This window comes from Hippoglossus hippoglossus, chromosome 12 (genome assembly GCF_009819705.1).
Source record: "Hippoglossus hippoglossus isolate fHipHip1 chromosome 12, fHipHip1.pri, whole genome shotgun sequence".
Classification (NCBI taxonomy): Eukaryota; Metazoa; Chordata; class Actinopteri; order Pleuronectiformes; family Pleuronectidae; genus Hippoglossus; species Hippoglossus hippoglossus.
This window is the reverse complement of record NC_047162.1, coordinates 4,448,001-4,468,659: the sequence shown is the minus strand read 5'-3', so window position 1 is coordinate 4,468,659 and position 20,659 is coordinate 4,448,001. Positions and strand designations below refer to the sequence as shown.

The 20,659-nt window shown below is 41.7% G+C and overlaps 1 protein-coding gene across 14 annotated transcripts in view; it reads left to right on the top strand.

Annotated features, from left to right (window-relative positions):
• The window catches only part of fcho2 (FCH and mu domain containing endocytic adaptor 2), a 44,840-nt gene that overhangs the window by 1,179 nt on the left and 23,002 nt on the right, over window positions 1–20,659 (top strand). For all 14 annotated transcript variants that reach the window (XM_034603150.1, XM_034603139.1, XM_034603140.1 and 11 more), the window contains exons 2-8: window positions 8,035–8,126; window positions 11,551–11,625; window positions 11,751–11,892; window positions 13,063–13,215; window positions 13,536–13,640; window positions 15,575–15,673; window positions 20,516–20,612. In XM_034603150.1, the coding sequence (XP_034459041.1) occupies window positions 8,035–8,126; window positions 11,551–11,625; window positions 11,751–11,892; window positions 13,063–13,215; window positions 13,536–13,640; window positions 15,575–15,673; window positions 20,516–20,612 (763 nt within the window). The remainder of the gene's footprint in view (window positions 1–8,034; window positions 8,127–11,550; window positions 11,626–11,750; window positions 11,893–13,062; window positions 13,216–13,535; window positions 13,641–15,574; window positions 15,674–20,515; window positions 20,613–20,659) is intronic.

Below are 20,659 nucleotides of genomic sequence, written 5' to 3'. Positions count from 1 at the left end.
TATTTGTAGAGTGCATCTTAGTGCAGCACTGTCACTTACAGCTGTCAGGGGCAATTTGTTTTCCAACACAAACTACAAAGTGCTACACAACAGAAAACAAATGGTTGAAATACAAAAGGAAGTACCTAAATAATAATGGTATTAATAGTAATAGAGACAAATACTAAAATAGCCTGGCACCCCAAGTGAAATCAGGAATATGCCTTCTGGAAGAAAAAGTATGTATTTAGCTGAGATTTAAAAGAGAAGCCTTATTTCCTCAGGCATCTTGCCCAAGGACACTTGAATGGGGGAGACTGGGATTGAACCGCTCTACGTCCTGATCCACAGACGCTTCAGGTGTATTTATGGTGCCTGGAAATGTGGTCATGTTGCTGAAACATCTTTTATGTGGAGTGTGTCAGCCACTAGAAATAACCTCCATTCATAAAACATCTCAGTCTTCCATCGAAGGTGGGAAATCACAGCCCTGCTTAACTCAGTTACCGAATGGAAACAACATTAAGCCATGTGTTTGTAGTAATTACAAAAGTACAGTGCTGTCGACTTCTCAAGCCTCTCTTCTTGCAACAGAGACTTTCATAATCAGTGACATGGAAAGAGAGGGGGGAGCTGAGATGCTCCCGATCCCTCAATCTGCCCTTTGTGCCCCTCAGTGGACCACAAGAGGATCCAGTGATGGCAAGGATCAGCTGTGTGTTTAACATGCAGCGCATGCACGCACACACACTTGGCATGAAGGACATGCACCCATTTCCCTTTGACTTGACCACAAATCATCACCACAAGCACACAAACACGGTCACATTGGGTTTTCAGATATGAAACGTTTGTCAATCTTTACTTTTTGCACAGCATGCAGGAGAAAGCGCCTCCCTCCATCCTGCCCTCTTTCAATGGGTAGACATTTTCTTGGTTCTTTTCCATGTATATAATCTTGGCTCGGATCTTAGTCGTAGACAATATCGCCCCTCAGCTGAATAAACAAGTCCTTGTGGAATTGGGAGCCAGACATTGAACGGCCATGTTTCGCTGTCACTCGATTGCTCACTGGCTGCAACATCTAGATTTGCTTGCATGTTTCATTTCCCTTTTTCATGTGAGTTCTCTGTCGTCTGCGGATGAAAGCTTTCAAAGCGGCCGTGTGACTGTCCCCCACATGTACTGAAATGTCTCCGTGGTCCAATAGTTCAGAATGGCAGCAGGATAGTGGAGCTAATGCTCTAATTTTAGCGCTACGTCTGTGATGAGCTTATTCTTGATGTGGAGTCAGTTACCCTCCGGCCAGTCATGGGAAAATGAGATGGCAACGCGATAAGCAAACAGTGTTGATACAGCCAACAGCCCCGGGATGGCCGTCTTCTCCCTGGTGTCTGTGTTGTGTGTGTGTGGTCCGATAGATTCTCACACATCTCACTGTGCAAGCTGGAGGTCAGACAAGGGAAGTGTTGCAACAACAGCAAGACTGAAACAAGAGGTAGAGATGGACAGTGCACTGGTGACATATTTCCCTTCAATTTCTTTTAACAGAGTCTCAAATTAATCAAGCACAATCGAAGCAGCCACCATATTGCTTTCCATCCTGTCTTCAGTGGAGGGTTTTGCAGTGGAGTTTTAGTTGTGAGGCTCCAGCAAAGAGCCACGAGAACTGGTGGGATCTCTCCAGCGTTCCCAGAGGATGAAACATAGACGTTTGCTCTGGTTATGAAACAGAAATCCTCTCTCGTGGTGGTTTGTTGTCGTTTACTTTCACTGCCCGAGCTCCAGAACTCATGTCATCTTTGTGTGGAGGTGGTGAAATGAGTCACAAGTTGTGATGCACCAACTTGCTCTGGGATTCACCCTGCACGCTCGATGCCACATCCGTAACTGTAAGCAGTGGTCAGGCTCTTGTAGATTGATGTGTATACCACAAACAAAGCCCAGCCCGTGTGTGCCTACCACATACTAGATACGTGTGTTGTTGTCAGACTGATGCGTTGCGACAGCACAGTGCACCGCTCCCAGACCTGAGTGGTCACATGACCCGGGGCAGACACTGTGATGTCATCCTGCTGTCTACACGCTCAGAGCTCTGGGGTCTGCACCAGGCCGTTCGTTTACATGATGTCTGGAAAGAGGGAGGCTTGTTTAGCCACTGTTAAATTCCTCAGTGAAAGTTTCTGCTGTTTTCACCTGAATGTTTGCTCAGACGTCACGTCAGCTGAAACCCTCTTAATCCTTCTACTAATATTTTCTGTTTTACTGCTCCCAGTAGGAATTATGGGCATAAACTTCTTTTAAATACACTTATCTAACCCGTGATACATTTTGCAGCATTATGTGATGACTGTATGTACACTAGAGCAATTTCTACTTGCAGCAAGAAAGTGTGTTTCAACACAGATCTGCGTCAGCTCAGGTCTGTGAGGAAGTTAGTGTAATTACTTTTACTTTGTGCTCGTAGCACATACTAACTTCTATTTTGATGGAATTTATCACACACATACAAATATGTTACAAACATATAGTTGCATGGAAATCGGTTCTCAATCAACATACACTGTTCTGGAGCCACTTCAGATTTATTCCTTGTCATTAGCGAGTCCTCCTCAAACAGCTCTACAATATACTGTCCCTTTTTATTGTTTGCATGATGGACGTTGTGTGCAGAGCTTTTATATTTTTCGTTCACCCTACCTGGTTTATCTGCAATGAAGATTTTATCCTCACTCTTTTTCATGAAATAAAACTGAATTTGCTTTATTACTGTTACTATTTACTTAACCGCTGTTATTTTTTCAATGTACGTTGCTATTTCAGAGGTCTGTTAAGCAACCAACACAATCTTCAGACCCAAGTTCACAACTTTTCAAAAATAAAAGCTCTGTAAGTCAGCTCGATACAAAGCATTGCAGCAACAAAACAAACATTGCAAAAGACTGCTCAAGAGGAAGTGATTCTATGAATGCTGTTTCCAATGGCGGAGATCAGCACCTTTGAATGTGTGTGACTGCCTGATATAGTGAACGAAAATGTATCAAAATTATGTGGCGGCAATTTTGACCCAGTTTTCAACCGCTGCTGCAGTTTATCAGAGGCTGTAGAGGAAGACATGTTCCACTTGGTTCACAGACTGAAGGCTCACTGCCCAGCTCTCACTGACTATTACAGTGCACGTGTCACCTGTTTATTCCCATTTTATTGATATTGAACGTCTCAAGCCTTCAAATGTCACTGTTGACACTGCACTTTTCCCGGACCATTAATAAAGCGCATGCCAAGTGTGAAGCCGATTAGATGAATGGTTCATGAAATATGCATTCCACATATAAACACAGTTTGTAGAATTTGTAGGTAGATGCAGACTGCTTTGTAGGATAAGTAAAGACCTTGTTTCATATTGCAATGATTAATAAAGTCAAGTTGAATTTAGTTCAGTAGAAACTCAACATTACAACCTTCATAAAGTTAGGATTCACTGAAGGACCTTTAGTTTCAGCCTGATGTACCTACTAGCTGAGTGTGTAGACATGTACTAACACTAGGAGTGGTTTTAAGTGACTCTCAGGCTTGGTTTGGTCCTGGTTGTCTTTTGTTGCTGTTGCACAATACTGAGTTAACCAGGACTCCTTCCGTGTCATGTGTTGCATTACTGCCTGTCAGACACTAAACACTTGATTCTGCACACACTGGATATTGACACGGGTATTGTACTGTGACAGAGAGAGAGAGAGAGAGAGAGAGAGAGAGAGAGTTCCTGTCCCCCTCTGCCCGGCAGATGTTACATGATAAACAGGAGAATTTTGCAAAAACTATTGCATTGATTTCAAAGAAAGACCCCATCGCATTTCGCTCAGATCCAGACAATTTTAAATATCTCAAGATAGGGATTTTGTTTTAATAATTCACGGATCTTGATTCAAAAGAAGATCGGGTATATTTATGGGACTCATATCTATAACTTGTACAATCTGGTGCAGCTTGATTGATTCTAAGGGCACTTTTGTCCCTTGGCAGGAGTATACACTCTACTCTGTGCACTCTATAATTACACAGATGTTGCTGTGTGAAAACACAGTACAATGTGTATTTTAAAGCAGTGCTTTGTGTTTTTGCATTCATAGCTCTGGACCCTATATAGGGTGAATGGAGCCACTTAATTATAGCACTGCCTGTGTCCCATTGTCTGCTCATTGAAATAATGACTCAGGCGTCTGTGATGAGAAAGCTGTGTGCTTTGTATAATGTATATCTTCATATAGTTTACCCCACTGCAAGTGGCGGTTACTTTTAGCATTAATCTGTGAAGCTGCTTTTAGACATGCACTGAGCTCCGTAGATCTTCTGCAAATGTCAGAGTGAGAGCCTCCAGATTTTCTGCGGACTTTCTCCAGCTGGCCCCCTCGTATAAAATCTGCAGACAGTTAGCAGAAGTCGATGTAAGAGCACAGCAGGGGATCCCTGGCTGGATTCTCTGGGAGTGAGTGGGCGTGATGACGCTTCTAACACGAAAACAAATATCTCCGTGTGAAAAAAAACAGAGAGACACACCTGAAAGATACTGACGAAGATGTCAAGAGAGTTTGTGGCAATGGGATGGCGCCAGTGTTGTAAACACAATCTGACGATCTCCACAGTGGAATTTATACGTTACAACCCGGCTCTGTCTGCTGCTCCACCCCTCACCTGAACCCTGCGGAGAGTTTGTTGTTGTTGTGAACACGACTGAGTAGAGAACCCCCCCCCCCGCTGTGTTGTGCATGTGTGAAACGAAACCTCAGGAGAAAGTCTGGACCCAATTCTGTGGACATCCTCTGTAGGACATGACTAAAATGGTGTTTAGTTTTTTACTTTAGTTTTACTGATTCAAAGTTTGGTCCTTTTTTAAATTTTCAAAAAGTGTGTTTTTATGGTCTTAAAGGCTGAAATGATCTTTTCGTGTTGAAAATATCCATGGAAGTAAACATGAATGGTGAAAAACGAGGGGCTTAAATAGTCTTTAGAAAAACAGACCGCAGAACAAGACTCAAATCTTATTTTTAACCAAAGTTAAGCTTACGTAATGCTGCTGTTTGCATTATAAGTACAACTTCAGGTAGAAGTTCACTGAACCCTCAGTAGTTCTGGGACCGCGTACAAGTACCTGAGTTGTGTCACAGTAGCTTTTTTTCCAGGGAAAGAACACGCTGTTTAATTTAGCATTATATAACCTGAAGCCGTAGTTTATTACTGTATATTAAATTCTGACGTTGCTGCTTTTTCCATCTGAGCCATAGGGACTGAGCTCTCTTCCCAGCTTAAGCATTACTGCACGTTCAACCATGACGTTAGACGTCTAGTCGCTGAGCTATTACCTCGATTTTTTTTTTTCCAGCCTGAAGCACACAAATACGCTGCAGTCTGTGCACACTACAGGACATAGTGCAGTGTGTCACAGCCTGTGTTTATCAACTCCTACCCTTCTATAGGAAGCTGTCTCAGCCGCTCGCTGAGCTGTTGCTCAAACAAACCGTGACTGACATGTGTGCTAACCTCTCAGCACGGTTTTCTCCCTGTGGGGTGGAGCAGGGAGTTAAAGAACCCTCTCCATCCAAAACGCAAGCATAATGACCACTTTTGAATTTCACAATGTGTGGTTGGAATATTAAACACCCAGTGTGAGGGCTTTTATCAATGAGTCTCCAGATGAGGACATTGAGTAACTGAGACACGCTGGTATCACTTCTCCACTACCACTCATATCAGAAGTCATACAACAGCCATAACATAAGAACTTGTAGTGAACTTATACAGTGATTCACATATTTAAGTCAAGTCAAATCTGATTAAAGGTTTTATATGCATCCCTGGCTCCTCTCTTGTTGCGTAAAGATTTTCAGAACCAATTCCACTATTGAAACGTGGTATAAAGTCAAAAACGCCCTGAGCCTGTTTCCTGTGTTTGTTTTTATTTTTCTTTGTATTCACTGACATCACATTCCACGTGAGCACAGTTGTTGCGCAGAATGGACTTTCTTCCTGTTCCTGCTCCGTTTGGAGCCGTGTGTTCTCGCTCACTTCCCCGTTTTGTGGGCTGATTGGCCAATCATCTGTGTTTCTCTCACTCATGGTCCAGTAAGTGCTGTGCAGGTCGGTGTTACGGTCTGCGTCTCCCCTTCCTGGCATTTAAATCGAAAGGCGTGCAGTAGTTTTTTGTATGCCGTGCTGTTTGCTGCTGGCGGGGGGAACAGCTAAACGTGTCCTTTTTTTAATGGTTATCTTGTTAGAACAGGAAACATCTCTCCAGGTTAAAATGTCGGCCAGTGAGCTGCAGCATGGAGACGGATGCTTTTCCTTTAATGTGTATTTGCTCTGTAAATAAAGTTCTATTTGAGCTGACTCTGACTTTTTGACACCGACTTACTGACCTTTCATGGTCGTCAGTGTGGACCAACAGAGCTAAACCACGGTGTAACACTGCACTGATGTTGAAGCCTGTGCACCAAACTGCTGACTGTGGATCGCTCCAGGAACCAGGAAATATCTGTGACAGTCTTAGGTTGCCGTGAAACAATGCTGGCAAACAGAATCCGACAAGAATGAGGATGAACTTGAGAGTGTGGACAGAGGTGTTATCTTATTGACCTTAGCCTTTGTTTGAGTGAAAGTATGAGTTTCCTTATTTGTCTTCATCTGGGACATTTGGGTTGAAGAAGTGCTTCAGTCATCTAGATAATGATTTGGAAAAAGTATCACATTTGTTTTCTTAGATAATCCGAGGACACTTTGTCGCTACAAGCTGTGATTTGTCTGTTCCCTCCTGCTCACTGAAGAAGCAGCCTAATGGAGGGCGATGAGAGAGTAAAGTGGTTAGGGTTAAGTTCCTCTCTTCTCAGATATGACAAGGAGACTTTACTGTCGAGAGTTTAGCCGTTGCCGGACCACCTGTCAACTGTACTGTTGTAAACAGACTCTACATAGGGACTATAATTATAAATATGATATTGATAATAGCAATAACGATAATAATAATAATGATAATAATTATTTTATTGTATAGCATTTTTCAAGCAAATAAGCACAAAGTACTTTCCAATGAAAAAGGATTACTTGCAACATTAAAAGATTACAAGATGTATGAATAATGAAATAGTTATTGTCTGATTGATTGATTGATTGATTGGTTATACTGCTTCAGTCGACAGTATGGGTAAGTTTTATCAGTCGTAGCATTTAATAAAGAGTTGAACATTGAGTGAGGTTTCACAGTTGAAAGTCCACCTGTCAGAGCTTTCTGGTTGACAAACTGTGTAATGGCCCAGATATACACTGATGCAATAAACTAATATCGATATAGCTGATTTGTCGGTCTTGCTCTGGTAAAGTAGATACAATATTAAGTTTTTCTTTTATTCATTGTGATATTTTCCTTTGAATTCATTGAGATTGCTTGTTGACACTTATTCATTTTATGTTTTATTCATTGGCTTGTTTATTTTTCTATCCTAATCCTATTAACCATTTAAATCATTGTTGAGTATGTAAATAAGCAGAACACAAACGATCATAATTATTGTTACTAATAGTACTAGTATAGCAGCAGTAGGGTATCAGTATATCTGTATTAGAAGTGTATGGTCATTTATGACTATGAAACATTTAGTTTAACCTAAATCCATCAATTCTCTTTCATTTTAATTATTCAGATGTTTGTTTGCATTTTTAAAGCATCGGTGCAACTGGACACTTGTTACGCAGTTGCGTGGTTACGGCAACACAGATAAGACAGATCTCTGGTTGTCTCCTACATTAGATGCTGGAGCCTTTATACCAGTCTACCACCATTACAGCGTTTATTGATATTTCATTACTCTCAGACATGGCCAGGATAAGTATGGTCGACCAGAAGCTGCTGCGGATGCAGCTGGAAGCGATGCAGACGATGAGAACGCTGCTTGTAGAAAAACCCTTCAGGGTAAAGTGGGATCAATAACTGAGGTATTGTCTTTGTTGGACTTGGTTCTTATTCTGCCCACTGATCCGTCTGCATTTGTCTTGTCTCTGATATTACAGGGGGAAAAGAACAATGGCTTTGACGTGCTCTACCATAACATGAAGCATGGCCAAATCTCCTCCAAGGAGCTGACAGACTTCATCAGAGAAAGGTAAGTTACTCAGTCTTATTCTGGGGAGGTGACCATTTGCCCATGGTTTACCAGTTAATCATGTGTAACATGTTACTCATTAACGTATTATATCATGTGTTTATAAAATACACGTCTCTCCTGTCCTGGGGTTTTCTTGGTATTGAAATGGAAAATTCCCAGTCGGCACCTGCAGCTCCTCTTCTTTTCATTCATCCAAATACTTTACTGCTGCTGCTAATATCAACTATCTACTGCTGCTAGTTTACATTTTCAGAGTTGTGGGTTTGTTACAGCTGGGGCTTCAAATAACATTTCTCATTGTTGAATAACCCCTGTTGTTTTTATGATATGGTTATTGATTATTAGTCATGTTTTGTCTGATGAAAAGTCAAAAAGCTAATTATATTAAGTTTACTGTGATACATGACAAAGAAAAGTAGCCAGTCGTCACATCACAGAAGCTGAAACTGAAGAAACTGAAACTGTGCTTGTTATGTAAACTTCAACTCTTTGTTCAGGGAGCTTAAACCCGACTCCATCTGTAACCTGGCATGTTTCACACCCTCAGTGTCAACAGCGTGATAATAACATAGTAACAGCTTCTAATCCAATTCTACCAACCTCCACAAAGATGAACCTCACTGTGTAAGAGCTGTGTGTTCATAACCTGCTACTTGATAGACGGTCTGCCACTGGAATGCAACAGTGTCTCTCTGACTTGGAGGAATGCGCTCAGTCAGATTTGATGTCCTCGATCGGCTCTGTCCATTGAGAGATGATGGGAAAGTGACTGATGACAATTCAAAAGTAACATGAAGGAACATTAGCGTCTCTTCATTATGTTAGTTGTTAACTTTTACTTGCGTTGTATTGCTGAATGATTCTTGAACCATTTGTAAAGCTTTTCTGTTTAAACACTCCAGACTCGTTTGTTATGTATCATCTTTAAGCTTCTAGCTCTGCTCAATTATTAACCGTCCTCATGGTCTGCAGGAATGTGGCTGTTTATACACATGCAAATGAATGAGAGCATTATTAATGAAGGAGACAGAAGGTCAAGTAGAGCTTGGTTTTATTAACTATTGCTTGTATTGCTTTTGGGTGTATCATAAATCTATTCACTCTGTGCCAGCTTCCTGGTTGACTTCATCGACTCAATGATGTGACATGGTTGCTTCCCTTTTGAAAAGCTTCACTATGGCTCCCTCTTGTGGGGGAAACAGCACATTGCACTCTGTGAATATATTCCCAGAACGTTTACCCTTCTGTCAATAATGCCCCATTCCCTGAAAGCGTCTGAAGATTATATTCGCAGGATCAGGAGACAAACACATCCATAAAGTATCTTGCAGCTGCTTTGAATCTGCACTAAAATATAAACAAATACCTCCCCTTTTAAAGCAAGTGGATACGATTCAAAACATTTCAACCACAAACAAATCACACACCGTCCAAGTCACTGGACCAACTAAAAATAATCTGAACTAAAGGTTCATGCACTGGTTATTTCACCTAGTGTGTCTCAAAGAAACAACTCTGCGCTCCCAAGTACTGCATTCTTATCATCATACTCTTTTGAACAATACGATCAGAGAAAAATCACTTTTCAGCACTTTTAAAGTGACAGTGAATAATACAGTTAGTTTGTCACTGCCAGTAAAACTTCCCAAAGAGATGTCAGAACGTTTTCCATGTGATTTGATGAAGCTGTACCGTTACCATTTATTCAAACATTTTCAGATGTGCACACATTTGCCATTTCCTTTTGTTTTTTGCGTTGTTCAAAACCAGTTTGGAAATGGTTTATAGTTTGGATTTTAGACACAACATCAGACAGTTTGCTCATTGTCATAGAGATTGCAAGGTTGTGTTGGAGATATATAAAATTTAGTTTTTGCTACTGTTTTAAGGACAATAATGTCTCTCTTAGACCGGCTGTACCAAAATTGCTTCAACCACAGATGATCTTCTTCTGGTCACTTCATCTGTGGTCAAAACAGTGTCACACAATGTTTTCATAGAAAGGAAGAGAAACTAAGAATATCTTCATGTACAGATTTAAAATCAGATCACACGTTGTAGATTTGAAAGCCTGAAGTGTCATTTTGGTTATGGAGTTCAGACCCAAATATTAGGTGGCCCTTGAGCTAGTGGCTAAAGTATAAGAACACTCAGTAGGGCACATACCTCTGCCAAGGGCCAACATTCCCTTCAATTCAATCAAGCTGCATCAAGTTGAACACACTCAAAGATGTAATTTCCACGAATCATTCCCTGTGGAATTGGTGAGAATGTAAAAAATATAAATGGCCTATCTTACATTGTTAAAGTAAAAAAATCCTGGTTCTGTCCTTTTGTTTGGAGACATACCATAATTTCACGAGTTCTTTCCGATAAATTCATTCAGTAGTAGTTCTTCGTAATCATGCTGACAAAGAAACAAACGCATACAACCAACTGACAGGGGTGAAAACATAACTTTCTTGGTGGAGGTAACAACAACCTCCAACATATGGAGCATTTAAAAGAAAAATAATATTAAGGAACAGATCAAACTTCACTTAGAGAAGTAGTTTGTTTGTTTGCAAGTCAAAAGTCTGTGTGACTAATCTAGTAGTTAATAATTACAATCTTTTGTCCTGGTTTAAAAGCACAATGCACACTTTAGTTTTTTAAGCGATATTTTAGAAGTATTTACAACATAATGATGTGTGAAACTGGAACTGCCACTCTGGGCTCACAGGAAGATGTGGAAGTGGGAATGGAGCCAATAGTTCATCTCTAGCTCTTCCCCATCCTGTGTATTGATGCAGTGCTGTCTCTGAGTGCACTTGTTCTTCCATGGGACGTTTGCGCTTGTCTGTGTGTACCTGTGTGTGTACTTGTGTGCATGCATGTGTTTGCGTCGCACAAGTTTGTCCCGTTTCCCCCTGGCTGACCTTGTTCCTGTGACGTGACTGCAGAGAGAGGCTGGCAAAACGAGACATGCATAATTCAGACCTTCACTAGAACTCTGCCGCAGTTTTTTTTTTTTTTTTAACTCCTGTCACTTTGCTACAGAATGAAGGAATAAAAATGAAAATTGAGAGAAGCAGGGTTTCAAACACTATCGTTCATACGCTGTCAGCGTCAGGGTTGTGAACAAATCAAAAACCAAACCATACTTATTTCCCTACACTGTGCATGTGGTCAAACATTTATGCTGCACGCTCTAAGTGGATGTTTTTGGCCGGGATCCGCAGTTGTTCAGTGCCGTGGCCTATTTGTGCCATAACCTAGTTGCAAATACTTAAGAAAAAACGTACTATACATTACAGTTTGTTTTTAAGAATTGCCATCTTGGTATCATTGACGTATCTGGGGATAATTGAGGTGTTGTCTGTGACCATTTATACTAATTTAATAAGTAATATCTGTGTGTTGTGTTTTCTCCCTCTCCTAGGAGTACTATTGAAGAGGCCTACGCCAGATCAATGACCAAACTTGCCAAGTCAGCTGGCAACTTTTCTCAGCTTGGGTGAGTGTAAACAGCTTTCTGTCTTTCTGTACAAAAAAAAAAAAAAAAAAAGATCAATGTGAATTTATGCGAAAAGGGTTTTGTCGTGTCTTAGCCTCTGACTTGTTGATCATCCTTCATCCCAGGACATTTGCTCCAGTGTGGGACGTGTTCAAGAGCTCGACAGAGAAGCTGGTCAGCTGTCACATGGAGCTCGTGAGGAAACTGCAGGAACTCATAAAAGAGGTTCAGAAGTACGTGGAGGAGCAGGCCAAAGCACACAAGAAGGTACACAAATGGAGAACACGGGAAACTAGAGCACTCAGGTTGATCAAAGTTCTCATTGCTAAACACTTTTGGAAATTCAGAGAATCTGTGGCCTGTAGTGTTTTTCTATGAAGCTTTTTCCTCCCCCCCACACCTCACTCCTCCATTTCTCCGCCCTGCTGAGACACACCATCAGCTCATATCTCATGCATGAGGCCACAGAACACAAAGTAAAATAGGAGTTAGGAATTAGCCGAGTTGTGTTTGTGCTTCCAGCATGGCAAAAAGGCTGTCACAGTTTCTCTCCGTCACTTCCCTGCACTCCCTGCTCCTCTGCTTTGTGTTTCTTCGCTTACTTGCAGATACGATGCACATTGAAGTAAAGCGGTGCAAACGGCCAAAACTAAACACCCATCACGGAGAAGGTGCAAATGTTGTTTGTTTATTTTTCTTTTGCTTGCTTCAGTGATGTTTACATTACATGACTGTGTCAAGATGAGCATCAAATAGGTAAATCAATGAGTAAAACTATTGATTACCAGTAGGCCAATCTCCGAGCCTGACCATGAATTAGCCCCTGGAGCATCGGCCAATGTTTTAACAGCTATCTGCATCTGAATGTAGATAAATTAAAAACCCGACAGCCGATGCATTTCCCTCTTTGCGATCCGCTTCTGTTGCTCTCCACGCGAACTGTTTACCTGCAGGCACCCAAAGCCTGATGAAGCGTGATGGGTCAAACTAGAAACGGAAATCCGAAGGCTTCCATCCTCAAAATCTTGTCCCTCACCCACAGATTCTATAGCGATTACCAGCAATCAGTGTGGCCACTGTAATTATGTCCTGATTATATTTCTTAATTTTGTGTCCTTTATAGAAACAGAACAAATGCAGTCTCTTCAGATCAAATGCAGAGTTGTATCTATATTTAATAGCTACAGCATAACTATAATCACTCCCCACTTTACTGTGCAACAGTTCTGTGTCAAATGCTGGAGAGTGAAATTGTGTTTTACTAGAGCAATAAAGGACCTCTGTCTTTTTCTCACATGATATAAAAGGGTATTCGAGAACAAATGTTGACTCTGTGTTATGCTACAGTGGAACTATAGAGCAATGGGTGGCACTTGCACTTATTATCTAGCTGGTGGTTAGCCGAGTAACTGTAGAAGACATTTGCGTTGTTGTCAGACAAAAGAAGAGGTGGCGTCTACCCTGGAGGCCGTCCAGAACATCCAGACCATATCTCAGGCTCTGCAGAAGTCCAAGGAGATCTACAACGCCAAAACTGTGGAGCAGGAGCGCCTCCGCAAAGAGGGGGCCACCCAGAGAGATGTGGACAAGGTGGGAGGTCACACGCACACACACACACACACACACACACACACACACACACACACACACACACACACACACACACACACACACACACACACACACACACACACACACACACACACATAATCATGGTATGCTAATAACTCGTCATGAAGTGCCTTAACACCATACATAAACCTTAACCTCAAAAAGTCTCTTGCCTGCAAAATGTTAAGAGGAGTTAGATTTTCCTGCTGATTCATCATTTGATCGAGGAAAACAGAGGCCCATTGTCTACAGTATTTAAACCTATGATCGCCATTTATCTGGCTGTTTATACTTTGCAGGCTGGAGTGAAAGCCAAAAAAGCCACAGAAACCTACAAAGCATATGTGGAGAAGTATGCCACAGCCAAGTCAGAATTTGAACAGAAGATGACAGAAACTGCACAGGTATGGTGATTATTGTATTTCCTTGTGCTGTGTGTGCATGTGTCTTAAATGAAACTTTGTCTGTCTTTGTGGTATGCAAGACTTTTGCTGTGTAATATGGCAGCCTCATATGTGTGTCTGTGTGTGTTCCCCCGTTTCGTGCCCTGTGTCATCTCCAGATTGTGTTTTTTCCTCTCTGCAACGGAGTCATCGTGGAAAGCTCTGATTGGATCCATCTGAGCGACTGATTAGATAAACTCCAAATTAAAATCAGATCAGCAGAATATGGTCTCCATATCCTCCTGCACCGCAGCAGCTGCGCCACCAGAGATGGTCCCGGTTATCCCTACATTTCTTTGTGTTTGTTTTTCCCAAGAGAAAGTGGTGTTGCAGCTCCGCTTCCTTGGCACCGCCGTCTGCAGCTCATCTCAAAGTCAGCACATGTGGACATTGGTTATAAACACTGAACACATGTGGCTCTCTGACATCACTGGGGCTCCTCCATGTGTGTCCTCTTTGTCTTGATGTGTCTGTGGGCGGGTGGGTGTGTCTGTGTGTGAGCTTATTGTGGTGAATGACAGAAGTGCAGTCTCACTTTGTGTGTGAGTGTCTCTGTAGAGTAGATGCAGCACTTTGTGTGTTTGTGGTAGGGGAAGCTCGTCGTCCTCTTCCTGGACAGTTTCCTATTATTTATACTCATCCTCTGTGGTTTATCCCACAAGCCCAGAGTGAGAGTCAAATGGAAGTAACTTCTAGCTTTTAAGGTGGTGATCTGCACTGTAATACAGCTCAATACTGAGGCTACATCCATCTTTTCCCAACTAAAACTATTTCCGTCCACGCAAGCATTTCAGCCTCGTGTGAGTAATAATCCGTGTGCATACTAACGCACCTGAAAACACATATCACATGACCTTTCACGTGTACTGGGCATGTGCGTGCCGGTGTAAGAAGGAAGCAGATTGTCTACTCTGCAGTCGAATGGTGAAAAGCAAGAGCAGAGTTTTGTTTTCTTGGACCGACGACGAGGTGGAACTGTGACTGATGATAAGTGTTAGCGACGCTTTGCCTTTACTGCTGGTAGTGAAGTCATGACTGATAAGACCCAATCAGGAAGCAAATGTGGGTGACTGCATTATTATTTCCAAACCTCTTTATTTCTGCCTGTCCAGACAACATCGCAGCTCAGGGGTTTTCTAAATAAATGGGTCCAGCAGCATTTTTAAGAACTCGAAACCTCCGGAAGAGTGTGGACGGCACGTGTAAACATTGCTACAGTGACGCATTATATCCTGTGGTACGTTTTGTGTATGAGCACCGTATACAGTTGCGTTCACAACAACAACAAATCCTCCGCAGGATTCAGGTGAGGGATGGTGCAGCAGACAGAGGCAGGAAGTAACCTATTAATTCCGCTGCAGAGATCACGTGACTTTGTTTACAGCACATCAACACCGGCGTCAGCTCTTATCACCACAAACTCTCTTGACCTCTTCGTCGGTGTCTTCTACATGTGTGACACCGCTTTTTCACCCTGAGATATTTGTTTTCTTTTGTTTCTTTATCATTTTTGCGTTTGCTGCGTGTTCGAAACACATCAAACCCCCACTCACTTGTGGTGAATCCAGCAGGAGTTCTGACATCATCTCCTCTGGACTGTCTGCCGACTCCTTTTTTTTTTTTTTTTAAGGAGGCCAGGCAGAGAAAGTCTGCAGAACCTTCGGAGGCTCTCACTCGGACATTTGTGTTTACACATACCCCTCCTCCGTTCAGAGTTCAGTGTATGTCTGAAAGCAGCTAAAATAAGAAATGTTCCCAAGCGGCATTTTTTCACCTAAAACCTTTATTTGTTGTCATGGCTGATTAATGACACTGATTCCGTAATGCATGTTTGTTGAGTGACTGAAGAATATGTTGCATCTCCACATCCTAACTGTTCTCACCCTGTGTTACAGAAATTCCAAGACATTGAAGAAAACCACATTCTCCACATGAAGGAGATCATTCAGTCATACTCGCAGTCAGTCAACGAGACACACATTCAAATAGGAGAGGTGAGTGTTTGCACACATACACACACACACACACACACACACACACACACACACACACACACACACACACACACACACACACACACACGCACATGCGCACATACATCTCTAACATTCCTGTGGGTGGAGTAGGTGTCTTGTTGACCTGCGGCTGTGCTCATTGGGTTCACTGTGTGTCATATCAATTAGTGTCGTCTTTGATCTCGCTAATCATTTAACTAAGAAGCAGGAAATGGTCCATTCAGCCTTTTATGCCGAGCAATTAAAAACTGATCAAAACTCCCTCTCAGCCTACCTAAAACACCTCCAGAAGTCCAAACACTTGCCAAACACTGTGTCTGATAGTTCAATGTGCTGCACAGGCCTGCCCGTTTCTGCGCCAGTGTGTTTGGGTTTCAGAAAATGGCAGTAAGTGCGATCAACTCCAATTGTGCGCGCTTTCAAACATCGCTCACAGCTATATTAATCAGCATTTAATGTTAAACAGAGATTCTGTTTCATTTATTTGTGCGGCAATCATACTTACCAGCGCCACACAGAATACGTCAAGACCAACACTCTGCTGCCCTGTTCTCATTCATCTGTGGCCGCTCGGTAGTGATGCCCTGGGTGTAGTTTCCTCTCTGTCCATAGAGGGCGACGCAGCTCCACTGTGAGAGTGTCTCAGGCTCACCTCTCAGCTCGTGCGGCAAGTTGGAAAGAATGCGGAGCGACAGGCTACCACAGGTTATTCAGTCTCACAGTTCCTGCTTCTGAGCTGGAGATGGGCAGTGCTGCTGCCTGTTGCTGAGCCAAATTAAAAGACGGCTCGGAGACAAGTGGCCGGTCGTTCCATACCAGAAAATCCGAACGAGTCTAAGAAATTATGATTTGGAGATAAGTGCCCTACAAACCAAGCTGTGAGGGACTTTGGGAAAAATCATTATTACATAATGGTGGGGCGAGAGGGAGCGGGTGAGGGAGGGAGAAGGGTGAAGGAGGCTGGGACCAGTTTTAACTCAGCAAAATTGTGCTTAGTCACTGAGGCCGCAGGCATTCATGTTGACAAGCAAACAGACAAATTCATACATGTGCATATTCTTACATTTAAATATCAAATATGAAGGCTGCTTCAATTACACATGCAAGCTCACATATATTATTAGACACAGAATACACGAAGACCTTATCCTTGCATTCTGTCCCCCTGATGTCAGAATATTTTCAGCCATAGTTCAAGATACAATATTTAAATATTATAAAATAAAGGTTTATTTGTCACATACTCGGTGACTGCAGTGAAACGTGGGAGCAGCATTCACAAGAGGATGAGTTCCAAAAGCAGAAAATTACATAAAAGTAACGATTGGAAAAAAATATATTGTAGTCATCACTGTAAAACCTGTTACAGCTCCTATGAGATACAGAGGAAAATCTATCTCCTGCCACCAGGGGCCTGTGCAAACTAAACAACATCAAACACTGTTAGAAGTGACAGACCAAGTCATTCATCAGCTGGTTGATTTGGCTCATATCTGACAAGTTTTCTTTCTTTCTCTTATGATTTAGTTTTTTTGGTTTACTTGTGGACATTTTTTTCATTGAAAAAAAGTTCAGTGCATATCTCCTTAAGCAAACAGACAATGCAAACTTTATTTAGAAATATTTGTATATGTTTAAGTGAATAATACATTAGTGTTAGAATAAATACATTTTGTCTCTCTTTTCTATTTTTATTAAATTAAAATAATTTTTATATCAGCCACAAGCATCCCCATTCTCTAACTAAGTTTATAACTTATTAGCCTTCTATATTAATATAGTACTACAGTATATAAATAAATACAGTTGTAGAAAATTAATGCATGTACAAGAACCTTCCAGCATATTGCTATAGTTTTATTTGTTAACTCTACTACTCATGTACACACATATATATATATATATATATATATATATATATATATATATATATATATATATATATATATATATATATATATATACAGTATATGAAATATCCGGCCTATTACTGTACTTTTAACTTCTATTTATATCAATATTTATCAGGGTATCAGCCAATGAGAAACTCACATCAGTCAACTACTACGTGTTAGTGTTCCTTGGTTGGAAGTTGGTTGGAATCATGTCCTTCTCACTGCACTAATGTATCTACTGGATGGTTGGAGTGCCTGCAAACAGATTTGCACATCAGTGATGGGAGAGCATGAATCTCTGCGTGCCTTAAACCCATTTAGTTTGCTGGTGAGTCCATGTGTATCAGTTTATCAGATGAGACGTAATTGCAGGGAAGTTGAGTGAATGAAACCAAAGTGAAGGGCACCTGGAACCGAAAGTGTGTCACTAAAATCATGTCAACCTCGCAGGCGTTTTCAGAGTAGACTTATCCAGTATCAGCTCAGTGGGCGTGAAGGATAAGCAGGTTAGAATGAAAGGATGAGATAAAAAGGTTAGCAGTGTAAAGAAAGGAAACACCATATAGATTTATATTAAGTTCCTATTTCAGTTGAGAGAAGTGCAGAGTTCCCTGCACCGAGCGCTTCAAACTCATATGGGGCATAAGGGCAGGTGTGTCTGTCAGTGTGCGTGCTGTGTTTGCTTTTTTAAACGAGCGTTTGTGTGTGAGTGAGGATCCCTTGAAGGCAGATGCATGTTTCGAGCATGTGGGCGAGAGAGGTCTCCACAGGACGAGTTTTCTGTGTGTTTGTGTGTGCGTGTGTGTGTTTATGCGTGTTTGTGAGGCGAGCAGGCCACGCAGGTTGATGACATTAGTGCCCCCCCCGTCATGCCAGCAGCACCTGACAGATCGCGTGTGCTGCAGTGAGCATACTTCCTCACCGCGGCAGCCTCCCTGCTGCCCCCCCTCCTCCCTCCTCACCCACATCACCATCCCCCCCCCCCCCAACATCCTCTCCTGCCAGGGCACAGAAGGCTAATGCACTCCACCTCGCTCCAGGGGCCTGGGGGGCAGACACATATGTGTGTGTATGCGTGTGTGTTTGTTTGATAGTGGAGCCACTCTGCGCTTACAGTATCACGCACATCTAAATGGTTTGGTGAGACGGCACAGTCAACCGCTGTTCTTCATCCCCACGCCTATACATCGCTTTCACTTCCCCCTCAGTAAACACACAAGCACACATGCACATCCAAAACAAACAAGCAAACAAACACTACCCTTCCTCTGATACTGCCCAAAGGGCAGGCCACAGTGCCAACAATGATTCAACCTGACACAATAGAATGACGGTACAGTACGGTTTGTCTCCACAGGCCAAATACAGAATAAATGTTAGAAATATCAACAAAAGGGAAAAGCAGTGCAAGTCACAGGGAGAGTGCAGCCGGATGCATTTGTCTCCCGTCATGTATATCATAAAACAAATCGCAGCAAAAATGTGACACTAATCCTTTGTTTTTCTTTATTCTTAGAAATGTGTGCATGTTGTGACATAGTCTGACGCAGTGCTGCACATCGCTGTGCCAGCGCTGGAGAACGGTCTGGCAGCACCCATTATCATTCTGATGTGGTGGGGGAAAAAATGCTTTGGCTTGTTTGTATTTCTTTAAACCAATCACGGCCATCTTGGGTGGTGCTCTGAGGATGGAGTGATGGTGCTGCTGAAAAGAATGCAAAGAAAATGCTAGAAAAACAGTAAAAGACGTAGTGATTACAGCATTTTTGTCAAAACTTGCCACTTTCCACATGCAGCTCCTGCAGTGAAACTGATTTTAAAAAGGGTAATAGGCAGTAAGGGGAGAAGAGTGCTGCACGTGACAGGCACCAAAGGCTCATACCCACACTTTATATGGTGACTAGTTACTATTCACACAAAATTATCAAATATAAAATCAATCAAAGAGCAATAAAGTTAATGTTGGCTAAGTCATCTAACTGTAGTTCCCCCAATTGTTAATGAACATTTTACATATTAAGTTACATAATTTATAAACAATATTCAAAACAGTAAATTCTGTTCTGAGTAGAGAAAAAGCAAATAAGACTGATAAACTTTAATGAGAAGCAACATAATAAAGTGTAGTGAAGTCTCAAGCTTACAGTGCATTACAATACAGTACATACAATACTTTTATATTTATCTATTATCAGTACGTCTGTTTACATCTTATTTATCAATTTATTCAATATGTACAATGTAATTCTGTCCATGTAATATCCTCATGTCTGTCTGTACCATATTTATCTATTTATTCTTTTACTTATTATTTCCTTCTACTGTGCACGTTCTGTGTATGGTCTGAATGACAATAAGGTGAATCTTAAAATCTCTTTCATGTAATACAGTTTTAATTTATCCATAAACACAGTATATACTGTATGTAGCTGGCAAGCTATACAGACTGTCCATGTAATAATAGATGTAAAACATTTTCTTGGAAGCCAAAAGCTACATGCAAGCCATGAACAATGAGAAGTGATCGCCTGGGAAAAAAAGCACATTTTGATGATCTCCATAGGGAGAAATGCCCGCCTGAGACCAGGTTTTAAAGTGAATGAAAATGTGTCATTCTTCAGTCAGGTTCAGGGCACTGGAAAAACACACTGCAATATTTATTCACTGTTGTTCCATCTTTGCTGGTGATGTTGGATGTGGCTGTGCTGCCAGTACTTTGATATGTAATTTGACCTTTGGAATAGTGAGGATACTGTTGATTATTACTGTGGATGTTATTGATCAGCAATTAACTGTATAAATTTCCGAACACCAACATCGAATGGACCAAAAAATCAGTTGAACTTCCCTGTGTTCCTATCATCTCCAGTAAGTCTCTGAGTTTCTAGTAACTGACCATACATATTTGTTCTTTTTGACTTTATAGCTCCACCACGAGTTTGTGAGGAACGTTGAAAACACCTCGGTGGAGAGCTTGATACAGAAGCTGTCTGAGAGCAAAGGAACGGGAAAGGAGAGACCAGGTAAGCCACACTGACTCATGTGTTTTTATTCTAATAACCCGTGTTTG